Genomic DNA, 23,126 nt, shown 5'->3' with positions numbered 1-23,126 from the left:
TACCAATTAAACATCATTAACACGATCCCTTAGGTGTGTTTCAAAGTTAAGCATGATGCTGCAGAGCGTTGCCCTTAGCCAGGCTGAGAGCCAGGCTTAATTGGCTTTGGAAAGACACTAATGCCCTTATGTAAGATTGCAAATAACTGCCTCCAAGCTTTGAGTTAAAATATACAAGTCTTGGTGTGTGAAATGTTGTTCCAGGTAGTATTAAATAGACTCAAGCATTTTTATATACTCAAACCCTTTTTATAATCAAAAATATCATCCAGGCATTTACAGTGTATTACAGGAAATGACTCTTTGCAACAGCCTTTACAGAAAATGAAGAAATATATCCATTTTTATCTATGTTACAAACCAGGAACAGCAGAAAAGAGAAAAGAGAGAGAGGCCAAGGGGTTTGGGAGGTTTCAAGTGTTCAGTTAGACCCTGATCAGCCTCCTTTGATAGCCCTGTAGTTCTGGCCCACGCTGACACCAAACAAAGCCACCTGTCGGCTCAGAAAGTACAATGCCCTGCCCATGTGGGTGATAACTGCATTAGAATCCAGTGACTGTAAGAGTTGTCGTACTTCTGTGACTTGCAGAGTCTAAAAATATTTTGCGGACTTGAGAAACTCACTCAGAGTCCATAAAGACTGATGCTGTGATTTGGCAGCATTGCTCCTGTATCCATGGCAATGCTGCTTTATTCAGTCTCTGCCACCTGCACGGAGTCCCTGAAACGCTCATGTAACATCCTTCTGTTCAGTCGTCTGCGTCCTCCATCGCTCAGGTACAGTCCACAGTCTTTGATATTTGTGGGTTTTTGCACTCTGTCATTCACGGCCCAGGAGTGTCACCAGCAGACTCTACGTGCTCTTGATGCCCTGGAAGCCGCAGAAGTTCCAGCGTTTCTCCAGACTGGCTCCGACGCCGGTGAGCTCCTGTCTGAAGGTGCAGGGCAGCCGAGAGAGGAGAGCCTCCACCTCATTGGGGCTAATCTGAAGAAACACACATCAAAACAGGGTCAGACATACAACTCCAATTCCAAAAAAGATGAGGCGCTGTGTAAAATGTGAATTAAAACAAAGGTCAATTAATGTCAAATCTCATAAACCCATATTTCATTCACAACAGAACATAAACAACATAGATGTAGATGCTGAAACTGAGACATTTTGTGAAAAATAACTCATTTTGAATTTGATGATCCAGCTTTAACTTCTATTTGTGGATGGCATGGCCAACTGTGTTGGCAGACAATGATTTCTGGAAGTGTTCCTGAGCCGATGCAGTGATTTCAGTACAGAAGTATGCCTGTTCATTAGAAACCAATACTGACCTGGTCCCTTGCACACAAAGATTTCTGCAGATTCTCTCAATCTATTGATGATACTGTGGACTGTACATGGCGGGATATTTAAAGTCTTATCAATTTTACATTGAGGAACATTTTTGTCTGAATAGTTTTCTTCTGAGAGACTCTGCCTCTCTAAAATGCTCCTTTTATACCCCGTCATGCTACTGACCTTTTGCCAATTATTATTATTATTATTATTATTTTTTTAAGATTTATTTTTGGGCTTTTTCGTGCCTTTATTAGAGATAGGTGGACAGTGGATAGATTTGGAAACAGGTAAGAGAGCGGATAGAGACATGCAGGAAATGGTGCCACAGGCCAAATTCGAACCCAGGCCGTCTGCGTACATGGTGCGCGCCCTAACCACTCGACTACTGGCGCGCCCAACCTTTTGCCAATTAACCTAATTAGTTGCAAAATGCTCATTCATGCATTCTATTTTTATTTACACTTTACTAAGTGCCAACCATAAGCCAGGCAAACTCATGACACACAGAGTTTACAGTTTTATCTATGAACTCTTAATAAAACATTTGAGTTCAGCTGAGTTGTATGAATGCCAATCAAATCTGCCACGAAATGTTGACATTTCTCTCCTCTGTAGCATTTTACAATGGAACAGCTGCTGATGTATTCACTCTTTATTATCCTGGCTTTGATACACAGATATGTGCTTTACAAGGTGAGCTACAGGGATGCCCTGGGGCTGTGATATTTTATTAAACAGAGGGGAAATTTGTTTGCATCAGTAATGTCGTACAGGATCACACTTTAGCTAATAAATAAGTCCTTCCTTTTGTGGCTGTTGGAGTCTTTTCTCCAGCATCCCTATCCCTTGAGTTCCCCAAGGCTCTATCTTGGGTACCTTATAGTTTTCTACTGGCAGCCTCAGTGTTAATAATGATCTAATGTTGGATTTGATAACACGCAAAATAACAGCCGTGGGAGTGTGTCTTTCTGCAGCTTCAACACAGATCAGGTGTTTTATTCAGTGATCCAGGGAAGGATATGCATGCATTTATTTCCTCCAGGCTTCCTTATAATCATGTACTTTATTCTGGTCTTATGGGAAAATAGCATTGAATACAGCAAATAAAAAGCCTTTTCAAGAGGAGCAATCATCAACAATGTCCTTTTCATCCTTGACCTGCTGCTGTTCATAGAATACAATGTACTATTTTAAGCTTTGTATTTGGAGGCTTCTGCTTTAGTCTAGCTTGGTTTGTCACTCTATGACCCTTGACTAAGAGTGGCACACTCTGGAAAAGCCCTTCTAGTGGTCCTCAAATCTCACCCAGTGGTTTGTGAGCTGCAGAACTCACCATCTGTAAATTAAGGATAGTGTTTGGGTAGATTTTACTTCTTTTGTACAAGTCCCCAGTAATCCAATTTTATGCAATGCATTTCTATGAACATAAAGCAGACAGGAAAGAATGCTTAGCAATGCAATACTATATGTAACATCCTTACTACAGCACATTTTACCTCACCATTTTGTAAAACTGAAGAAAGTTCTAACAGTATTTTACTTTCTGAGAAAACTTTAGGTGTTGGGAAAAATATCTGTCTCTGCCAGATCAATTTTTAAGGGCCGTCCTCCACACCTGAGGACGACTGAATGCCTTATCTTGAGCTCAGGCTACTGCTCACTTTGTGATGCTATGAGAAATCAATATGACAGCTTCAAATAAAAAAGTGCTTTGTCTCGCCGTCTGGGTGTAAGGTTTTTCTCAAGACAGGGAAAACTCCTGGTTTATCTTTTTTTTTTCTTCAAGACTGGCTGAATGTTAGAAAGGGATGAATATTAGAAAATAAAAGGGTGTTTAGATGGGGAATGAAAATCACTGGGAAAATAAACTTAGCACAAAAAGTAAGGGCATTTGTGTCCGGTTGATTATTTCTTTGGCAATAAATCTTACACTCTTGGAAAGCCTGTTTATTTCCTGTAAAATAGTGCGATATTTATAAGGAACATGCATTTGTGGGATGAGGGCAGAGCTGTGTATGAGGGTTGCACCCCTGAAAATCTTCTCTGCCAGTGCAGAGCGGGGTTTATCAGAGACTACCTCCAGAATTTGGGAGCGGGAGAGGATGGAATCTCCTGACCTCAACCCCATGGAACACTAGTGGGATCAGCTTTGATGTGCTGTTTATGCCAGAGTGACAAACACAACCACAAATGCTGGTTGAAGAATGGGAAGCCATTCCACAGCAGTGACCAGGCTGGTGACCAGCATGAGGAGGAGGCTGTTGTGGCTGTTTATGGTTCTTCCACACCCTACTGAGGCTCCTGTTTGTTAAATGAATAAGTTGTTAAATTGCCAATATGCCTTGTTTCTTCAGACTTCAATCATCCAAACAACACCAAAAAAAAGAGTCAATGGCAGAATCAGCTGCAGAGAAGATCTGGCAAATTTCAACCCACATACTCAGCTCTGCTGCTCATCCCACAAATGCATGCTCCTACAAGCCAATTTAGAGAGATCAATGAACCTAACAAGCCTGTTTTGGTGGTGGGAGGAATCCTGGAGTACCTTGAGAGAATGCACGCATACATGGGGAGATCATGCAAACTCCACAAAAAAAGGTCCTGACCAGGAAGAAAACCAAGAACCTTCTTGTTGTGAGGCAACAGTGCTAACCCCTATGCTGCTGTGCAGCCCCCACAAATGCATGTTCCTTTAAAAGTAGCACCATTAAAGGGACATTGTTTATCAACAATGTTTAATGAGATTAATCTAAAAGCATAGATACCATGTATAGATACTGTACTGAGCTAACTAGTAAATTCTTGTGAGTTGAAATGCTAGTGTTGTTTGAAATCATTGTGCAATCAAAGTCAGGAGGTTATATGAATAAAGATGAATAATTTTAATGGCATAAAAATAAGGCCATTATTTTTACACTTAGAATCATAGAAATTCATAGTGAGGATGTGACGGCAGCGTAATCCAGCTCACACCACTCGGGTGGTTCGAGATGACGAGTCGACTGAAACTCTGAGGTGACTTTGCTAAAATCTGCTGTTGCCAACAGTGTCACGCATTAATAAGCAGATTGTTCAGGCCTGTGTTGATGTCAGGATGCATAAAGCTCTGTGATGGAGATAGGATGTGAGTGTCATTGTACACAATAGAGCTGTGTGTGGAGCGCGTAGATAAGCAGAGAGCAGCGGCTCTTCTTGTTTGGAGTCTCATCAGTTATTGACAAAAACTCTGTGGGCTGCGTGATGTGTGTAGCCGAGAGCAACGCAGTACGCATTCAGACTACATCTAGACAAACAAGAGTGGGCGTTTGCTCACGTACACAAGCGCAATAAAAAACACTACAGACAAAAAACAAGAGGCATGAGAGAGTACAGTCACAATCTTTTCTTTGTGTGAGGATGAGTCACCGTGGTGATGAACGTACTCAAATCCATGCTGCTGAGAAAAGATATCTGCATCTGAAAAGTTTTTCCACGACAAATCAATTCCTCCTAGCAACCAAAAAGTTAAATTGGGCCAAACTCTGGGTGATGTTATAGTGTTTTGTCTATGAGGGAGGCTGTAAAATAAGTGGAGATGAGTTCCTTTTCGTCTGAAGGTCATCTTGGCAGGGCAGAGACCAGACATGACCATTAATCTCAGCGGTGCCTTTTCAGGATGACATTGAAAAGTTGGCATTTTGATCCTCATATAAGAGGCAGTGAAGAGTGACAATACACCTGTAAGGCTTTAGCAGAAACATGGAGATGGACTGACTGTGCTTCACCAGACAGATCAGAAACTAAGAGTTTAGGGCTTAAAGGTGGTGTTTGGCTGCAAGTGTGAATCAAGAGCCTAGATTTTTAAAGATTGCCTTTAGGCTTTTGCCTTTATTGGATAGGACAGCTGAATATCAATATTACTATTTCGTATTCTAATGTGTGCATGGTACTGTATTGGTACTCCAGGTTGAAAAACTTCTTGGCTGAAGATTTCAAGTTATTATTCATGTTTATAATTTGTTTATATATGAAACTGAATCTCAGGGGCCAGGTTTGATGAGAAAAGGGGGCCATACATATTTTAGAAAATTTACAGGTTTGAGAGACACCCTACTCCTTTATGTACAATGGCCAATAAGGGCGGTTAGGGTTCTCTCCAATGTGAGAACTCAGGCCATTTGCGGCAATTAGACTGCAGTATAAGAACATAAATCTTAACTTTTGGTCATGTCATGAAAGTTTCAATCATAGGGAATGCTGAGAACAGAGGATCAGAGTGGGATGCATTCAGTTCGAACAGAGGCAGGAATAAAACATCTACCCACGGAGATGAAAATGTATCATCAAAGGGGGAATCAGAACTGGGGGGGGTGTATTCACACCATGATGTAACTAAAGAGTATTATTACCCCATAGTTACTTTCCTCCAAGTCATGCAAGCTTCAAAACACAATCATAAGTCCGTCCTCGGCTTGTTCTCTCCATTTGTCTGCCTCTCCCTCTCGCTCTTCCTGCTAGGCCGGGTGCTTTTTGAAGTTTCTTGTTTTAAAGCGCGTTTTGGATTAGGATCATTTTGAGTGTGGAATCATTTCTGTATTAGAGGCGTGTTTGCCATTCAAGAGTTTGTTTTTGTTTCTTGGAGAGCGTTTTGTCAGTTGCATCGCGTTTCCCCATAAAAGTTTGTTTGGACTTTTGATTGCATCTCTAAAGTTTAAGAGTTTCTTTTGTTGAAGCTGTTTTGTTTCATTTAGAATGCGTCTGGCTTTTGCAGGCCATTCGCCCTTACCAGCCACTGTATTTATGCATATTAAAAAGCTTATTTAATGATTTGAGTACCCCCTGAAGAGAAAGCACTCACTCTCATCTCTTTGCTGTCTGAGTCTTGTCGACGTGTAGTTTTTCCAGCTAAAAAAATCAGATCCTGCTTCCTTGAACAATCAAAAATATCACTCTCTGTGACTCTTTGCTCTGAAAAATGTAAACACAGACTGCTTCTGCAGTGTGTTCTTAATCACAGTTTGTCTTGAGCATTGTTTCATTTACACAGCAGGATTCTGGTGCACATCAAGCCCATATGTCTGCTTTGTAGGAGGACCGACAGAGTCTGTATGGCTGCATGTAATCTGAACTGACCATGGAAAGTTACTGTGCTAATCCACCCCACAGTGAAGTTTACCTTTGTGTCCAAACGCTGCAGGTAGGAGCAGATGTACTCGATGCTGGCTCCAAACGGGTGGACATGCAGGAACGTGGAGATGATACCTGAAGAGGAAGAAACAGGCCATGCAAAAATTAAGTTCGGAAATAAATCACAAAACTCCAGCTCTTTCTTCTCTCTCCTTTCCTTGCTTCGGCTGGTTACCCCCAGAGTCCCAGTGCTGTTAGAGTCAATTGTACACTGAGGCTAAAGATTAGAGGAAGTTCTTAATGACAGCTTTTGATGCTGTTACCTCCTAAATAAAACGTCTGCTGTCAACTCATAGGGACAGATAATCCTTCACCTCACAGGAGGAAAAAAAAAACAATCATTATTAAGTCAAAGATTTACACAAGCTTGAAGCTAGAGCAGGGATACCAGAATGACAACACTTTTAAACTTAAAGACTTAATTTCTTGCTGCCTGTAGGAGGTTGGTTGACACATGAACACAAACAACATGTTAGCCTGGAGCGGCTCCAACAGCAACAAATGGATTGAGATACAGCATTAAGTATTTGATGTTGTTGATTTATTTGAATTAAACCGCCCACTAGAGTGGTTTTCCTGTCTTTGCCTTGGAGGGCCAATAAAAAAAAAAACTGACAGTGCAGATGTTTGCCGTGACAAATGTGCGCCCACTCGATGCACGGTACATGCATGATCATCAGGAAAGCAAACAACTTCAGAAGTTTCCAGAACTCCAAACTTTTCCACCAATTTTAGGACTAATTTTCTCCTGTTTGAGTTTTTTTTTTGCAAAGTTTGACTGCCTAGTTAGTTCTTTATCTATGGGGAGTGCAAAGCTTATGCTTTAAACTGTCAAACAAATTGGTTGCTAATTCTCAACCCTTACAGATGAGACTGCAGGTTATTTTTTCATCTTTTAGAAGGCAGAACAAGCATGTTTGTGAGTTTTTGGAGTATTCACTGCTACTACCATAAACCTGTAAGACTGCCGAGGGCAAATCTGAGCTGTGGGCCTCTTCTGACTCCACTTTTCAACCATTTTGTAAATATTTGATAATCATGGCCTTTTCAAACACCTGTTAAGCACAGTGCCTGCAGCCTGAGAAACCAGCCAATAACCTGAAAATGGAATAACTGAACCCAGGCTTGTTGTATCTTTGCTTAATGGTATTTTTAATAACCTAGAGATATGAGCCATTCAAGGGAAATAGACATCAATCTGAATAATGCAGGTACAGAAAAGATTTCGGCCCAAGCTATTATGCAGGACCTTCCTTGGGACTCCCATTTAGTTATAATGAGTTAGTGTGGTGACATTTTTGTAGTCCTCAGTAGACTCCTCCTATACAACAATCCCTGTTTAATGCAGCTATTAATCAAGAGTGCACACCATAGCTTCAAAAGTTGGCCATGTTTACGGTTCTATTTTTCAGTTTCATAGCTTATACCAAAGAACCAAGCACTATGATGAGGGAAATACTGAAATGCTGATTTGAATGACATTTAAATTTACTTTACCAAGAGAAATAAGACTGACCAGTGCAAGTCTGATTATCTGGTCTGGATATTAAAGGATTACAAAAATACTTGACCACTTAAACTGCCTTTAAAAGTTGGAACTCTAGTTGGTTCTGCTCAGTTTCATTTTCCTATCAGGCATTTAAATCTTCAGCTATTCCTAAAATCTAATTTTCGGAGTTATGTGAAGTTATGTTTCTCTACAGTTTATTAGACGTCTCTGTGGATTCAAACACACCTTCAGCAGGTAAGATGTTTGTTTCTGCTGTGCCTTGTTCAAGTGAAAAGAGAACAAACAGTCCAGCAATTAGCCTGCCCCCTGACCTCACGGTGAACTGTAGCCAGAGCACAGCTGCCTGGCTCCGTGTCAGAGCAGTGAGACGGAAGTCAGTTCTCTGGCACAAATCTTGTGCCAGATGCTTTAAATGACCCCTCAGGCCACTGTGGCTAATAGATCTGGGAAATTTACCTCACAATGAAAAAAACACAGCATGTAGCTGGTTTTCAACATTTAGTCAAAGCAGTGGCATCAGCTAACAACAGACTGTATTGACATGAACTGCTCTGACATTTTACATTGTTGTAGCGTTAGTGTTCGGGGTAATTCCTGTATCGCCCTGTGACGTAACCATGCCAGGAGAGAGATGAACAACTTTCTAATGGTCTAAACCCAAAATTCAGTCATGCACATGTTTACAGCAACCATATGTCAACATATCTACCTTAAAATAGATAATGGGACTTTTATTGAAGCAGATTGTTGAAAATAACACATACTGAGGCCAGTTGGGAGAAGAGTAAAAAACACTTTGAAGTGGTCTTTGTGCTTCGTTTGATAAACAAATGTGGCCCAGTTCTGATAAAAACTGCTGCTATACTATAGCTACATCTGAGCTACTTGCTACAGCCATTGTTTATCAGCTTGTGGGACGACTAAATGTCCCCCTAAAATGACGCTGATTGGTCAGGTCCATTCTCAGACCTGGCACAGTGGTGGACCTAATAACAGACATGGAATCTGACCAATCCATCAGCTTTTTAAGCTGACTTTTGGAGAGTATATTTCTGCAAATGTATGATAACTAGCAAAAAACCCCACTTTGTTTGATGCATGTGTCAACGTACCAACTAGCAGAGCTTCTCTTTCAGAGGTGACTGGACTCGATGGACTCTTCTCTGTCGGACCGTCTCTCTCCTGACTGCAGGACACCACAGCAGACACCGTAGCTTCCTGCAAACACAAACAAAGTTACTCTGCATGCATCTGCCACCATTTTAAATGAGCAGTAAACAAATTGATGCACAATAAGACAAACACGTATGACAATAATCACATCTGCAGCCTTCAGCTGCAAAAATTAATACAGCGAGACGATGAGTTTTAGTATAATGAGGCTTTAGTTCTGTTAAAATGAATAGCTCACATACAGACAATTTGACAAAAAGAGGCTAGTGTGGGAAGAAGAAATAAAAGGAGAGAGGAAATGATCAAGTGGTTCGTTTCACATCTCTGACAGGTGGTAGAAAATTGGAAGGAAAGTTTCTGTTTTTAGTCATACATAGCTGTGTGTGTACTATTTCCACTTCTGGTGTGGGATGCCTGGTGGCCTTTTTCTGTTTATAATCTATCCATTACACTCTGACGGTGTGTCAGTGAGTGTGGGTGTGCAGACATAGACACATGTGTGATCCATTGTGTCTTTATGACTCCTTTATTTCCTAGCCTAGTTGTGTCTGTGGTGATTTTCTCAGAGAGAAATGTGCTGGCAGTGAATTGGATCGGCCTGTAATGATGTGTCACGTCAGGGGAAGAGGTTGAAGAAGAGGGCCAGAGGAGGAAGAATGGAAGAGCTGGAGAAACAAGGACACACAACAGTATGTGGAGACGAGTGTACAGAGTGAGACCTTTATTTTCACTTACACTGGCTTGATTAGCGCTCTCCTCGCCACCTCTGTCGTCCTGCTTCGACGTCTCTAGCTGCGACACATAAACATACGAGGAGAAGAAGCAGAGAAACAAGATAAGAGCTAATGCAGACAGACAGAGGAGTGTGGTTAACAGCATGGTGCAAGCATTCAACTAACAGTCTGGTGTATTTTTAGAATTATGCTAAGAAATGTGCTAATTTAGACAAAGGAAACAGAGACCCTGGAGTCAAGATCAGTTTAATTAACTGTTATCAAGCCAAAATGAACAGAACCACATCAGATAATAAGCCTAAAACACTGCAACATGTATGAGATTATCTGGGCATGCATACTGATGTGTATATTTCTGTGCTTTTTGTTTCTATTTATCCTCATATCCTTATACTTGTATCTAAAATAATCTTTAAAGGCTACATCTCAGAAAGCCTGCTATCTGCAGAGGATCAGAGGCTGCACATGTGAATGCATTAAAACTTATTGATCCTGGAATTGTAAATGTTTAATGTTTCTTTTTACAGTAGGTTTGGTCATTCTGCCTCGATGCAGCTATCCCTTAGAGTGTCAGAATCTCAGGTTTAATGAAATATTTACTTTACATGACTTATTCATTTTTCCCCTTGTGCTACCTAGATAAGCAGGCTCTTACCTCACTTTAATTCAATTCAAAGAAATGGTTTTATAGTGAGGAACTTTATTTGTGTAAAAGAGGCAGTTTAAACACAACATGTAGAGCTACAGAGACAAAAAAAACCAGACAGCATACAAGTGCATTTAAAAGCATTTTTAATAAAAAGTCCAATCGAAATTATGTGTTGTGTTACACCCATTTTGACTTGTGCTGCAAAGTCATAATCTTTCATAGAAGGTAGATCTGAACCCCTTTTTCTTCGGTCTACTGTGCACTTTTGAGATGGGTCCAAGGTCTTTTTCTTTGCCATATGTACCTCAATAACATCTGATCCCATTCATTAAATTGATTTTTGCTGACTTCTGTGGGTAGTGCCTGAAATACATATAACAATCTTGGTAATACACTCATTTTTATGGAATCTATCCTCAAGCAGAGTTGGTGTTTTACTCAAAAGTACTTAAGTACACTAAGGATTTTGGTGGGCTGGATTCTTAACTTCTCAACAAAAAGGACACACAGGGTCACCACAAGGGTGTGTGCTGTCACCTCTGTGGTTTATTTTCTATACACATGTATGTTTGAGCAAATATGACAACAGATCTACCATGAAGTACACTGATGACTCTGTTATAGTAAGTTTGCTTAGTGAGAATGGGACTATCATAGCCTGATAATTGAGGATTTTGTGTTTTGGAATGAAGACTCTTACTTTCAAGTAAAAACATCAAAAACCAAAGAACTGTTAACTGATTTTAGGAGGACACTTAAATGAAATAATGCAACTTTAGTCGAAAGGTCCGACTAGAGAGTGTGCAATCCTATAAATACCTTGGAGTCCCAAGGTTAGAATAGCTTTTGGATTTTTTATTAGTTTTAATTTTTACTTAGTTTTTACATTTGCTTTAAATTTCAGTTTAGTTTTAATGGGTTTTTCCTGCTGGTTTCTTGGTTTAGTTTTATTAAAAAAATACTATGTTTAAGTTTCATGTTGATTAGTTATTCCTGCTGGTTTTATACTTTAGAAAAGTTTTAATTAAAAACACTGTTTCATTTTAGTTGTATTAGTTTTTTCTGCTGTTTTTTTAGTTTAGTTTAGTTTTCATACAAAAAAAAAACAACAACTTTATTTTAGTTTAGTTTTGGTTTTTCAGCAATATGGCACACCTTTCAGAGGCCAGTCACAAAAGGGCTCCTTCACTTTTCTGCCAGTTAAGACGACTCAAGATCTTAGTGGAACAGTCTGTCATGGAGCAGTTGTCAGTGACAAAAAAAACTGGCAGTCTAAGCCAGTCTTTAGTCAAAGTGCCTCCTAAATTTCAAGACCTCACTGGTTAAAAAAAAATCAGACTTTTCTGAATTTTTAAGGCCTTAAATTTCAAATGTCCTATTCAAGACTCCACAAGGATTCTTGGGAACCCTGTGTAGCACGTTTGAACACTGGTTGCCTTCCAGTAAAGATATTTTCAAGTCTGAATAAATAATCCTGCTATCATTACATTAAATTAGGTTTGAAAAAAAAGACTAAAACATTTTCTTACCATGAAACATTTAGTAATGAAAATAATAAGTGGCAGTTCTGAATGTATTGAAATTCATTGAAAAAGACATCTGTGTGATCATAATGTCAATTATGTGAAAAACAGTCTCAACAGCCACCACTGGTGTAATTCCAGTAATGTGTTGGGACAGCTCAATGACAGCAGATCAGTGACTGAACCGCCTAAGGAGGACTGATGACACAAAGAGAAGTCCCCTACACGACAAATCAGCCACAACACCCGCTAATCTTCAGAGGAACCAACACCCAAACATTGATTTCTCTTTCTTCTTTTAGACTGCCTCTCATGATACGTTAGTCCACATGTAGAGAATTCATTAGCATTTTTCTCACAGCTCCCAGCACAACCCTCACCATTACACTCTATTGACAACTCTGTCACTCCAGCTGATCGAACCATGACACACATTATCAATTACTCATTCAGCTCTGTGTTATAACAGCCCCATGGTCAGCTCGTACACGTCAGAGCAAACAAAGACATGTGGAGCAGCTCCTGTGTGGATCGAGGGCCCCTAGTTTATATTACACAGTTTGATAGGCAATTGAACATGAGAGTCCTTTAAACAGAAGCCCTTTCTCTCATTACAAGCCAGAAAAACATTAATGTAAGACATGAAACATGATGTGTAACACAGGAAAATGACCTTTAAGAGTCACCACTGTTTAATGAGATTGGAGATGACATTGTATAGCAGTCTCCCTTACAAGGAACAGCATGCTTTTAATGAAATCATGCTCTATTTTGACAAAATGTTGAAATTATTCCCGTGGGAATCAAGAGCAGACTCAGCCAGAAAGACCAGAATGTTCAGAGAGCATGTGGGTTTGGTTGGTGGTTTGATTTCACAGAGAATCTCAGCAGCAGACAAACAAGGAAATGGTCTGATGGGGCTCGGTATGTTTCTCATTAGGAGATGAGTGGACTTCTTCTGGTTGTTTGTTATGTGAATTAAAGTGAGAACATGTAGTTACTGAGGAGTGAACAAGGAACATCCTGTGTGGTGGGGAGCACAGATGTGATGAAAAAACAGCAAGCTTTGCTAGTTTAAAGGAAGTGGAAGAAATGAATGACTTAGTAAAAATTTGTTGTGTTGTACACAGGCTTGCCCACAGATTTCACTGGGCCCCTGACAATCCCAGAGAATGGACCCTGCTCCTGATCCTGTGTTGGATCAGGAGCATTGCTGCTGGTCTTGGTTCCACACTTCATTAATTTTTGCGTACTTTCTCTGCCCCTTTCTGTCTCTGTTGACCCATTTTTGCCATTATAAACCCCTATTCACCAGGTTTTATGGCCATTTCTACAGTTTAAATTGCAATTGGCTATTTTTATGCCTTTAGTTGTCACTTTAAACCCATTCTTGCTCCTTGTAACCCAATTTCACCCCTTTGTCTGCCTGTCTTTTTCCATTTTAGACAAATTTTTGCCCCTTCAGCCATAGGAGGAGACATGGGAGATTACAGAGCGTATTGTTATATGAAGAAAAGTAATGCTTTAAGCCCGTAGTGAGGAAAACAGAAACACTAGCAATCAAATTAAAGTGAGAACATCTCCTTTTATCAGAGGTGTGTCCTTCCCTGGAGTGTTGATATACCGATGCACCCAAAAAGCCATTTAGGAAGATCTGATGAACTAAGAGATGCATTTTTAACAGGTTCAGATGACTGGGATATTTTCTGCCCCAGGATCTCATTTAAAGATGTTGCATTCCTTTTCTTTTTATTTATTGATTGTTCATTTTTCCTATATCTTTCATGAGTTCATGAGCTCAGCTTGAACTACTTTCTTTAGACAGTAAGTTGGAATTCACCTTGAGAACACAGCAGACTTATCAATTTTTTAGTTGCAGTTGATAAATAGAGTTTTTTTTGCACTCTTTCACACTAACCTGTATTGCTTGTGTGTTTTGCAGGTTCAGCAGTCCTTCCTTCAGAGTCTGGACTTGACTCTCCAGCTGCTGTTTGTCTTCCAAACTTTTCTCGAGCTCTGCCTCTCGCTGTTTCATTTCTTCCCGCATTTTCAACAGTTGCTGCACAGAACAGAAAGAGGACAAGGATTAGTGCTACCATGAACTAGATATGCAACGATACAGTAAAAAACACAAACAAACTGTTTTTGGTCACAGTTTTCACTTTAGTTCTGATAGCACTGGCCGTCGTTCACCTCTAACCAACGCTCACAAGCAGAAACAGTTGCAGTGGGCCCAGAAATACATGAGGACTCATTTTCAAACTGTCTTGTTTACTGATGATTGTCATGCAACCCTGGATGGTCCAGATGGATGGGGTGGATGGTTGGTGGATGGCCACCATGTCCTAGCAAGGCTGCGACATCAGCAAGGAGGGGGCGGAGTCATGTTTTGAGCTGGAATCATGGGGAGAGAGCTGGTAGGCCCCTTTAGGGTCCCTGAAGGTGTAAAAATGACCTCGGCAAAGTATATAGAGCTTCTGACTGACCACTTTCTTCAATGGTACAAAAAGAAGAACTGTACCTTCTGTAGCAAAATGATCTTCATGCATGTCAATGCACCATCTCATGCTGCAAAGAATACCTCTGTGTCACTGGCTGCTATGGGCATAAAAGGAGAGAAACTCATGGTGTGGCCGCCATCCTCCCCTGACCTCAACCCTATTGAGAACCTTTGGAGCATCCTCAAGCTAAAAATCTATGAGGGTGGGAGGCAGTTCACATCAAAAGAAAGAAACTCTCCAAAAACTCACAAATTCAATGGATGCAAGAACTGTGAAGGTGATATCAAAGAAGGGCTCCTATGTTAACATGGAACTTGGCCTGTTAAGATGTTTTTGATTGAATTAGATTTTGATTTCAGTTTTAGCAGTAAATTTGTTCAACACCACAAGGATGGAGCCATGCACCTGTGCATTTATGGCTGGGTGTAAATAAAGCCCTGTATCTTTGGTCATGGTTCAAAAGACTTTTGTGTTATTTTCTGTTATAAATGTCTGTAAAGAGAAATTTTCCAAATGTTGAAAAACAGACAAATAATGTTAAGGTGAAACTCTCATTTAAGTGATAAAGGTGAAAACTTTGATAGCTTACAACTGTACTGATCTCACATTTCAAGTTTACTGCCAAATACAGACAGAGAGAATTCCCTCCTACTGAGTGAATTTCAACAAATTAGGCAAATTAAGTGCCCACAACACACAGGGGGTCTATACAGAGAGAATTTATCTGCAAAACTGTAAATTAGGCACTTCTGTATCACATGCACTTTTAATTCAAAAGAGAAAGCAGGCTGACATTTCATGCTGATAATATGCCAATGTAATTTGCTTGTCAGTGTGATACAACATGCAGACTACTGTGAGAGCGCGTATCCAATATCAGTGTCTTTTGATTCGTTTAATCCATTCAGCTCATCTTTTCATAAACACATCAAGAGACATAAACTAGAGAGGTAATTATTCTCTGAAGGCAGAAATGAACAGCAGGGACTTAATGGATTCTCCTCTTCTAAACCCGAATCAATCCTAATTTCCATTGCCTCTGACATTAAGCAACGTGAGGACACTTTATAAATGCATAATGAGTAAATAAAGTAGTTCCATGGCATTAATGTGCATAGAGTTTGTATTCCTAAGGGGTAAAAGACAACAGATTTATTAGTAAAGAATACAGAGTTGCTAAAATCTTATGATCCTGCTCTATAAATTAATTTAGCTCAGAAGGTGTGGAGATCATGTTGATGTTAAGATTTTTCACAGGTATTTATGCTGATGAAGTTAATATGATAAAAGCTGTGACAAACAGTTTTGTTCTTGAAAAGAGTTTAGAAAAAACTGAGATGTCTGGTCCATTAAAGGTGCAAAGATGCTGGAAATGGTCATTGCAATATTTTTGTTTAATGTCAAAGGTGTAATAAACCCAAAAATATTTGCAGTGACAATCTGGAATTATGATTTTTTCTTTCTTTAAACATCCCTAAATTAACTTTGTCAACATTAAATCAGCTACTGATTTTGTTAAAGTTGGTGTGACAATTCAGTGCCAGTATCACATGGGTAATCTAACCACACCACTGAAAGTGTGACAGTGCAAAAACCTCAAAACGGTTAACCCATCTACTGAGATAGGTCTCATTTTAAAAGACTGAAGATGCTGTGCAGCCACATGCTGTGACAGATGTACTGTGTGCTATAAAAGAAACATTTTCAAGCACAAAAAAAACAACTTTACTGAGTATTTCACTGGCCAAAGCCTTGGATTTCTTCCAAGAAGTATTTGAACACACAACCCTCAAAACTCAAGGAAAACCTTTTCAAACAGGGAAAGCTGTGCTTTAACAAGAAAAAACCTCAATATTGTTTTTTTCTCAGTTCTTCAGAAAAGACTAACAGCTGCAGCAGACAGCTGTACTCTCCTACCTGTTCCCTCTCAGCTCTTAGAGAGTGCTGGGTCATGAATAAAAGACAGTCGAAGTGGAAAATTCAATCAGTTAACCTGAACGACCCCGTTCTTAAAAACCTCAAGCAGAGCAGTAACGAAGTGGAGCTTAAACTCTTTGTCGGACACAGGAGAGGAGAGGAGAAGAGTGACTGTACTCCTGTGTTAAGATAAGTGTTACCTTCTGCATGCCCTGCAGAGCCTGCTGCAGGAAGCAGAGCTGCTGAGAATGCGTGCTGTCCTCCTCGCTCCTCATTGGTTGGTTCTTGTTCTGTTCCTGTTTGAGCAGCTCCACCTCGTTTCTGTAGGCGTCCAGCTGACAGCGCAGGGAGTCGTTCTCCTCCTTTAAGGCCTCTGCTTGCGAAACACCTGCAAGTTTAACATAAAGTGCACAAAACAGCAACTTAAATTTCTATTATTCAGTATCACATGTTACTGGTGTTTAATATATACCCAACTAAGCTTGTCGTCACAGACAAAGCTGGATCCCTAAAGAGCAAAGACTATTCATCCACTGCAGCCAACAGGAGGTGGAAACAGAGCTGCAAACAAAAACAATGCTCATTCAACCAAATGAGCCTTTAGCTACTTTTGTAACCACTGTGTCTCACCAGGACTTTTTGTCTTAAAAAGCTTGTAAAACATCAACCCGTGGTGCACAGTAAACTCTAAACATCCTTTTCTTCAGGACAACCTGGCCTTTAAGAATTTGTTTGCTGTAGTAGTATTACTGGAAATTTAGAAAGTTATGGGACTTTAAAGACAAAAGAAAAAACTCTAAGATATTTTTGCACAAACTTGTTCTTCCACCTCTTTTGGACCAAATAATTAAAAAAAGAATCATTCTGTGACAAAAAGTCTTCATATTTTTTACAAAAAAGTCCTTGTGGTTTGAGGAATTTGAGTCATCATTTAAAGCAGTTTCTGTCTGTAGTGACTCTGAGGGACACATTACGGCCTCTCTGTGTCTCTTTCCCTCAATTATGAGTCAGTCAGACCCTCTCCTCTCTATGACATGACAAAGGAACAGCCTGCATTTTGTTGCCACAGCCCAGTCACAATGCATTCTGGGATACAAAATAGACAATATGGCGGCAGGCTAACCAGCTAGCCTCAGGGACGATTGAAAAATGGATTTTAGGTGGATAAAGAGACCTTCAATATCAGAGTTACTGGTGTGTTTTTAACCTTTAAAGACTCTGGAAAGTCAGCTAAGTTCCTAGCTTGCAGGGAAAATGTTCTGTAAGAGCTATGGAGGTGTGGTGAGTGTCATTAGAACAGCATAACAGAGGATTTTCAGAGGAAAAAACAAGTAAGTTGCTACGATTTGTGGTTCAAAAGTAATTTAACTTTCAATAACATGTGTCTTCTTGTCGTATACAACAACGCCATCCTCAACGTGTTTAAGTTAAACCAAGTTTTCTATATCAATTCTAATCTTTTTTCTGCTATTATTATCATTATTATTATGATAAATGTTTACATTGATTTGGCAGTGAAACTGAGGGTTTCTATGACAATACAGCCAGTGGAATTGAACTGAACTGAAAAGCACAGGAAAACTGAAGAGGCTTTTGGGTGTTCAGCATGAATCTAATTATGTAGAAAGAAGAGGGCTACCTAAAAATGACTTTTCCTCCAAATAAATGTCTGCTTATGAGTCTATTTCTATCTGCCTCTTCCTGCAGGAGTTATTCAGAAACAGCATCTAAGCTCTGGAAATGTGTCTTCCAATGTGAAGCAGTAAATCAGAATTTAGAAAAACAACATATCTTCTTTTCAGGGCAAACACACAAAATGGTTCCAATCAGATTCATAACTGCATAACAAAGATCAAATTGTATGATGACTCAAGACAAAATCATCTACAGCTGATATCAATTTACTTCGCAATTCTGCCATCCACTGAAATAATTATGCAATCATAGTGCCGTGTCTGTTTTTACCAACTAAAAAATGCTTTCCAAACTCTTTTGACAAAAACTGTTCTACAACATGACAATGTTTGTAAGTATTTACAGTTTTTTCCTCACACATACCAGTGTTAATTTCATTGACTAAAATGTTTGTTGACAGCATTTTATCCATATAAAATACAAGACTAAGACTAGCCAAAATCAGATCTTTGTTGACTTAAAAATCTGATTGGATTGGTGTGCTCTTTGATCAGATTCTTTTGTTTGATTTTCATATAAATGAAGTGACAAGAGTGGCTTTTTTTCACCTCAGAAATATTGCCAGGATTAGACCAGTTGTTTCAGGATGCTGAGGTCCTTATTCACACTTTTGTTTTGTCACAGTTAGATTAGACAGAGTAAATATGGAAATATGAGCACATCACTTCAGTGCTGGCCTCACTTCATTGGCTTCTTTAAGGTTCTGCTGCTACCTTATAGAATTGGGAATGGCATTGCACCATCATACATGTCTGATCTGGCGAACCCGTAAGTACCTACATGTGTTTTGAATGAACTGTTAGGTTATTTGCAGATTAAGGCTGAATTCCAATTCTCCCCTTAACCCTCAATCTTAACCCAAGTGCAAGGGCTGTCCAAATTCTCCCAATAGTTGAGTTGAGGGGCGAGTTTGAGGGCTTTACCTCCCTCAATTTTGAGATGTTCCTGGAGCTCCCTTGGTATTGAGGGTTATCTCTCAAAGAAAGATGGCAGTGAATGTGGGGAAGAAATTGAGCTACAAATGTAAATTTCTTTGTTAAAAGAGATCTAAAAATTACGAAAACTACTCCATATCTTAGTTTAATGTTATTTTATGGATTATTTGCCTTTTTGTAGTGTAACATTTACTTTTATTTTTACGATTATAAGCTGGTAACCATGCCGTTGTGGACAAGCCTACGAGTTACAACTGGTGTTTCGCGTTAGCTAATGGCTGTGTTATACGGTGACTTTCAGCTGAATATGTCCGTGGTTTTGGTGTTTATACACGTTATTTGGTTGAATATCAACAGGTTCTTGTTCTTCTTCTTCCTCTGAATCGACAGACAACGCAGTTTTGGCACATTACTGCTCTCTACAGTCTGAAATCATAACTGCTATGAAGGGGCGTGCCATTTCTAAATCACGAGATGGCCCTTACACTTGGTTTTGAGAGGTGAGTTAAGACTGAGGATTGAGCTTGAGGGTTAAATTGAGAATTGGGATTCAGCCAAAGTCATGTCACTATGAAGAACTTCAAATGTGGAACAGGAAGTGATTTCTGCATAGAGAATGCTGTCTACAGTTAAACAACAACATTTATAACTAATCCCACACATTCATCAGGTTTTCATCAGAAATATCAAATTTTCAGTAACCAAGCTTTCTTTAAACTATGATGAAGACTTAGTGGTTTAAAATTGATAGAAAACATCCTCATATGCAACTAAAAGTGGACCCTAAAAGTTTACTTAGGAAGCTGGTCATAAAATCAGAGCCTTTGAAATAAACTTTACTGACACATATACGTCAACAGAGGAATACCAGATTTCAATACATTAACACAGAGTGCTGAGAGCTGTGATAATCCCACAGTGTTTTGTGCATTCACCCTCTCTCGGACATCTGAGCTGACCTATCGAGCACAGAGAGGAGACAGAGGGAGTTATTACTGTACGAGAGCTGCTCAGCTGCAGATGTGTCCACTGTTATCAGCTCTGCTCTCCTCCTGTGGGCCTCGGGGGGGAAGCTCTTTGGGGAAAGTTCAACACCCTGACTGGACAGGGGAGATAAGCTCCATCCTGTATTAGTCTGGTTGGTTTCTGTTCACCAGAGCTGCCTGCAGTTGATCATGAAGGACCCTCAGCTGTGTTAATGAACTCTGCTGTTTGTGTGTGGAGGTTTGAGGTGAGAGGAATATTGATCCGAGCCTCATCAGCTCAGTGTGGGGAGATGTCAACCACTTGGTCAAATTCTGAGTAATTCCCCCTCTCTTACATCACAGGTAGAGCTATTGACCTGCAGACATCCTTAGCCTGCATGCACGCTCACAAAAAGACACCTACAGATGTACAGTCATGCACACAGGTGCTTCTTTTACTTTCTCTACTCTACATGAGTCAGACTCCAAGCATTGATTTACTTTTTAAGAGGCTGCAGTCATAACACAGTCGGTGTTTTAAGGTGGGAAAGTTGACATGAAAAAATGCTTGTTTAAAAGTCAGCGAGTAAAGATTGTGTAACAGTCAGCCTGTTAACACAAATAGCAGAAAATGTCTCATAAACACCTGTCACCTCGGTCAACCCTGCAGCATGAAGAGAAATGACAGATACTTGATAGCAAAGCTAATTACTGATAGCTAAATAACAAGGTTGGCAAAAGAAAGGGTGCTGAGCTGATGACTGCATTTACATGCATCTGCATGCTGATTAGAAAAGCTCTCATATAAGCAAAAAACAAATAGGAGAAGGTTAACATGACGGGAGCAAAACAACACATGAAACAGGGTGACAGGACATGGTGGTCACAGTAAAAGCAGCTGCCCTGGTGACAACCCTAGACGTATTGTGGGGAATCATCAGCACTGTTGGTTTGTTGCTTTACCAAACACAAAGGGGAAAAACAGAGGATTATGATGCTTCACTGGCACTCTAATTGGAAATGAAGCACACGTATCATGTACAGTATTGTATAGTCTTTAGGGACTGGGGTTGATGTCACAGACTAGTATTTTTTATCATCCACTCAGTGAAGCATGCATGTTGTCAGCATGTTGATGTATGTTCTTTCTTCAAGTGGAGTTGTTTGGTGTTTAGAGCATGATTACTGTCATTTCAGCCGTCTCCCTCTGTGATTTCAACGCTCTCAGAGTTCATTCTCTAGAGACTCTTAGTATATCCTGTCATGTAAACAGAAGTGCTGAGCTGTGATTACATGTATGTACATGATTACCTGAGTCCTCCGAGTCTTTGCTGTCAGGCATATCCTCCATGTCGTCGTCAGACATCTCCATCTCCTCCTCTCGCCTGATGCCCATCAGCTGCTCGTTGTGCATGTTTCTTATCTCCTGAAAAACACAACAACAGCAGAGAGGGGAGGGTGAGAGGTGCAGAGATTCAAAGGTGAGTCATGGTGCCATTTCTAGAGAGGACTGCACTCCTTTTTATTTTACAGTTAATGTGAAGCAACGGCTGGAAGAAACAAATCAAAATAAAGCACAGTAGACCTCCAAAAAAGCAAAACAAGAAAAACAGCAGCAAAATACCACCAGACTTTGCTTTTGTTTTCATATTTTAATGTTCTATTGTGGGGAGAAAAGAGCACATTTATGTTTGAAAAGTATGACACTGACAACAACAGCTCCAATCCGTGAAATTTAGAAGACACTGATGTTACATGACAAAATATTACACCTTAAACACCGTAGTTCTCAACTAATTGTACACAAAGCCATTTTCAGTTGGTCACTGATGTGTGGCAAAAAGTTTACGACGTGCCTTTATTTTGAAGGATATGTTCATCCCATCTTTTGTTCCATCTTGAGTCCAAACAGTCATATTTTTCATTAAAAACATTTGGCAATGAATGTAAAAAATTGAAAAATTTTGGTTGCAATTTGTGTTTAAAAAAATCTGGATTTTAGATTTGTTGTGTTATGAACCACCAGTAAAAATTTCAGTCATGAAAAACATCTTGAAGTTTAGAAAATCAAGCTTTAAAGCATGAAAAATGAGGCAGTAGTTGCTGCTGAAAACACTCCATGTCCTTATGTTGCTCTTCAAAATAAAAGTTTTCAATGATGATTAGCACCAGAGGCTTTTATTGTGACAGACTTGGGAGGAACAGAACATGTCTGTGATTGGACACTTTGCTGAACTTTAGCATCATGATGCTGAAAGACATGAAAGATGGAATTGTTTCTGTGTGGAGAGAGACAGCCACAGGCTGCTTCTTTTAATCACCCAGGACTAAAGACAAGTAAAATATGGATTACAACACACCTTTGGCAGGTAAGATGTTTGCTCCTGCTGCATCTTGTTCAAGTAAAATATAGACGGGCACTCCAGCAATTAGCCTGACCTGTGACCTTATGGTGACCTCTGATTAGAGCACAACTGCCTGGCTCCGTGCCAGAAGAGAGACAGAAGTCAGTTAATACATTTACTGTTTTCTGGTACAAATCTCTCTGTTATGATACTTTTAATAATCTGTAGACCACAGTGGCTGATTGATTTGGGAAATTTACCATATAGCGAACAAAAACAGCATGTGGCTAGCTGTTAACTTTCACTGAAGGCAGTGACATCAGGTAACAACAGACTGTTTCGAGATGAACTGCTCTGTGATTTTAAATCGTTGCAGTGTTAGGGGGCAGGGTAATTCCCATAGCAACCTGTGACATCATGGGGTGCTATATTTGCCATGCCCGAATTGAACCAAGCCAAGAAAGAGGTAAACAACTTTTTAATGCTCTAACAACTTTGCTAATGGTCTGAATCCAAAATGCAGTCACATGTTTACAGCAACCCTATTCCAACATATCTAGTGTGTTAAGACAAATTTTGGATTCCATGTTACAGGGACTTAAATAAGGTTGTAGGGAGGATCCTGATAGTAGACCAGATGTGCACCTTGGCTTTAATATACCATCTTTCTCAGCCTTGTA

General features: G+C 39.8%; 1 protein-coding gene across 4 annotated transcripts in view; it reads right to left on the bottom strand.

Moving 5' to 3' along the window:
• Positions 1-250: 250 nt before the first annotated feature.
• Positions 251-23,126, bottom strand: part of LOC121516380 (ecto-NOX disulfide-thiol exchanger 2-like) — a 206,900-nt gene continuing 184,024 nt past the window's right edge. For all 4 annotated transcript variants that reach the window (XM_041797653.1, XM_041797652.1, XM_041797654.1 and 1 more), the window contains 7 exons: positions 21,413-21,527; positions 16,707-16,894; positions 14,007-14,147; positions 9,918-9,974; positions 9,122-9,227; positions 6,489-6,574; positions 251-985 (listed from right to left, as the gene is read on the bottom strand). In XM_041797653.1, the coding sequence (XP_041653587.1) occupies positions 854-985; positions 6,489-6,574; positions 9,122-9,227; positions 9,918-9,974; positions 14,007-14,147; positions 16,707-16,894; positions 21,413-21,527 (825 nt within the window). In that variant the 3' untranslated portion in view covers positions 251-853. The remainder of the gene's footprint in view (positions 986-6,488; positions 6,575-9,121; positions 9,228-9,917; positions 9,975-14,006; positions 14,148-16,706; positions 16,895-21,412; positions 21,528-23,126) is intronic.

This window comes from Cheilinus undulatus, linkage group 10 (assembly GCF_018320785.1).
Source record: "Cheilinus undulatus linkage group 10, ASM1832078v1, whole genome shotgun sequence".
NCBI classification, from domain to species: domain Eukaryota; kingdom Metazoa; phylum Chordata; class Actinopteri; order Labriformes; family Labridae; genus Cheilinus; species Cheilinus undulatus.
This window is presented reverse-complemented; position numbering and strand designations above follow the sequence as displayed.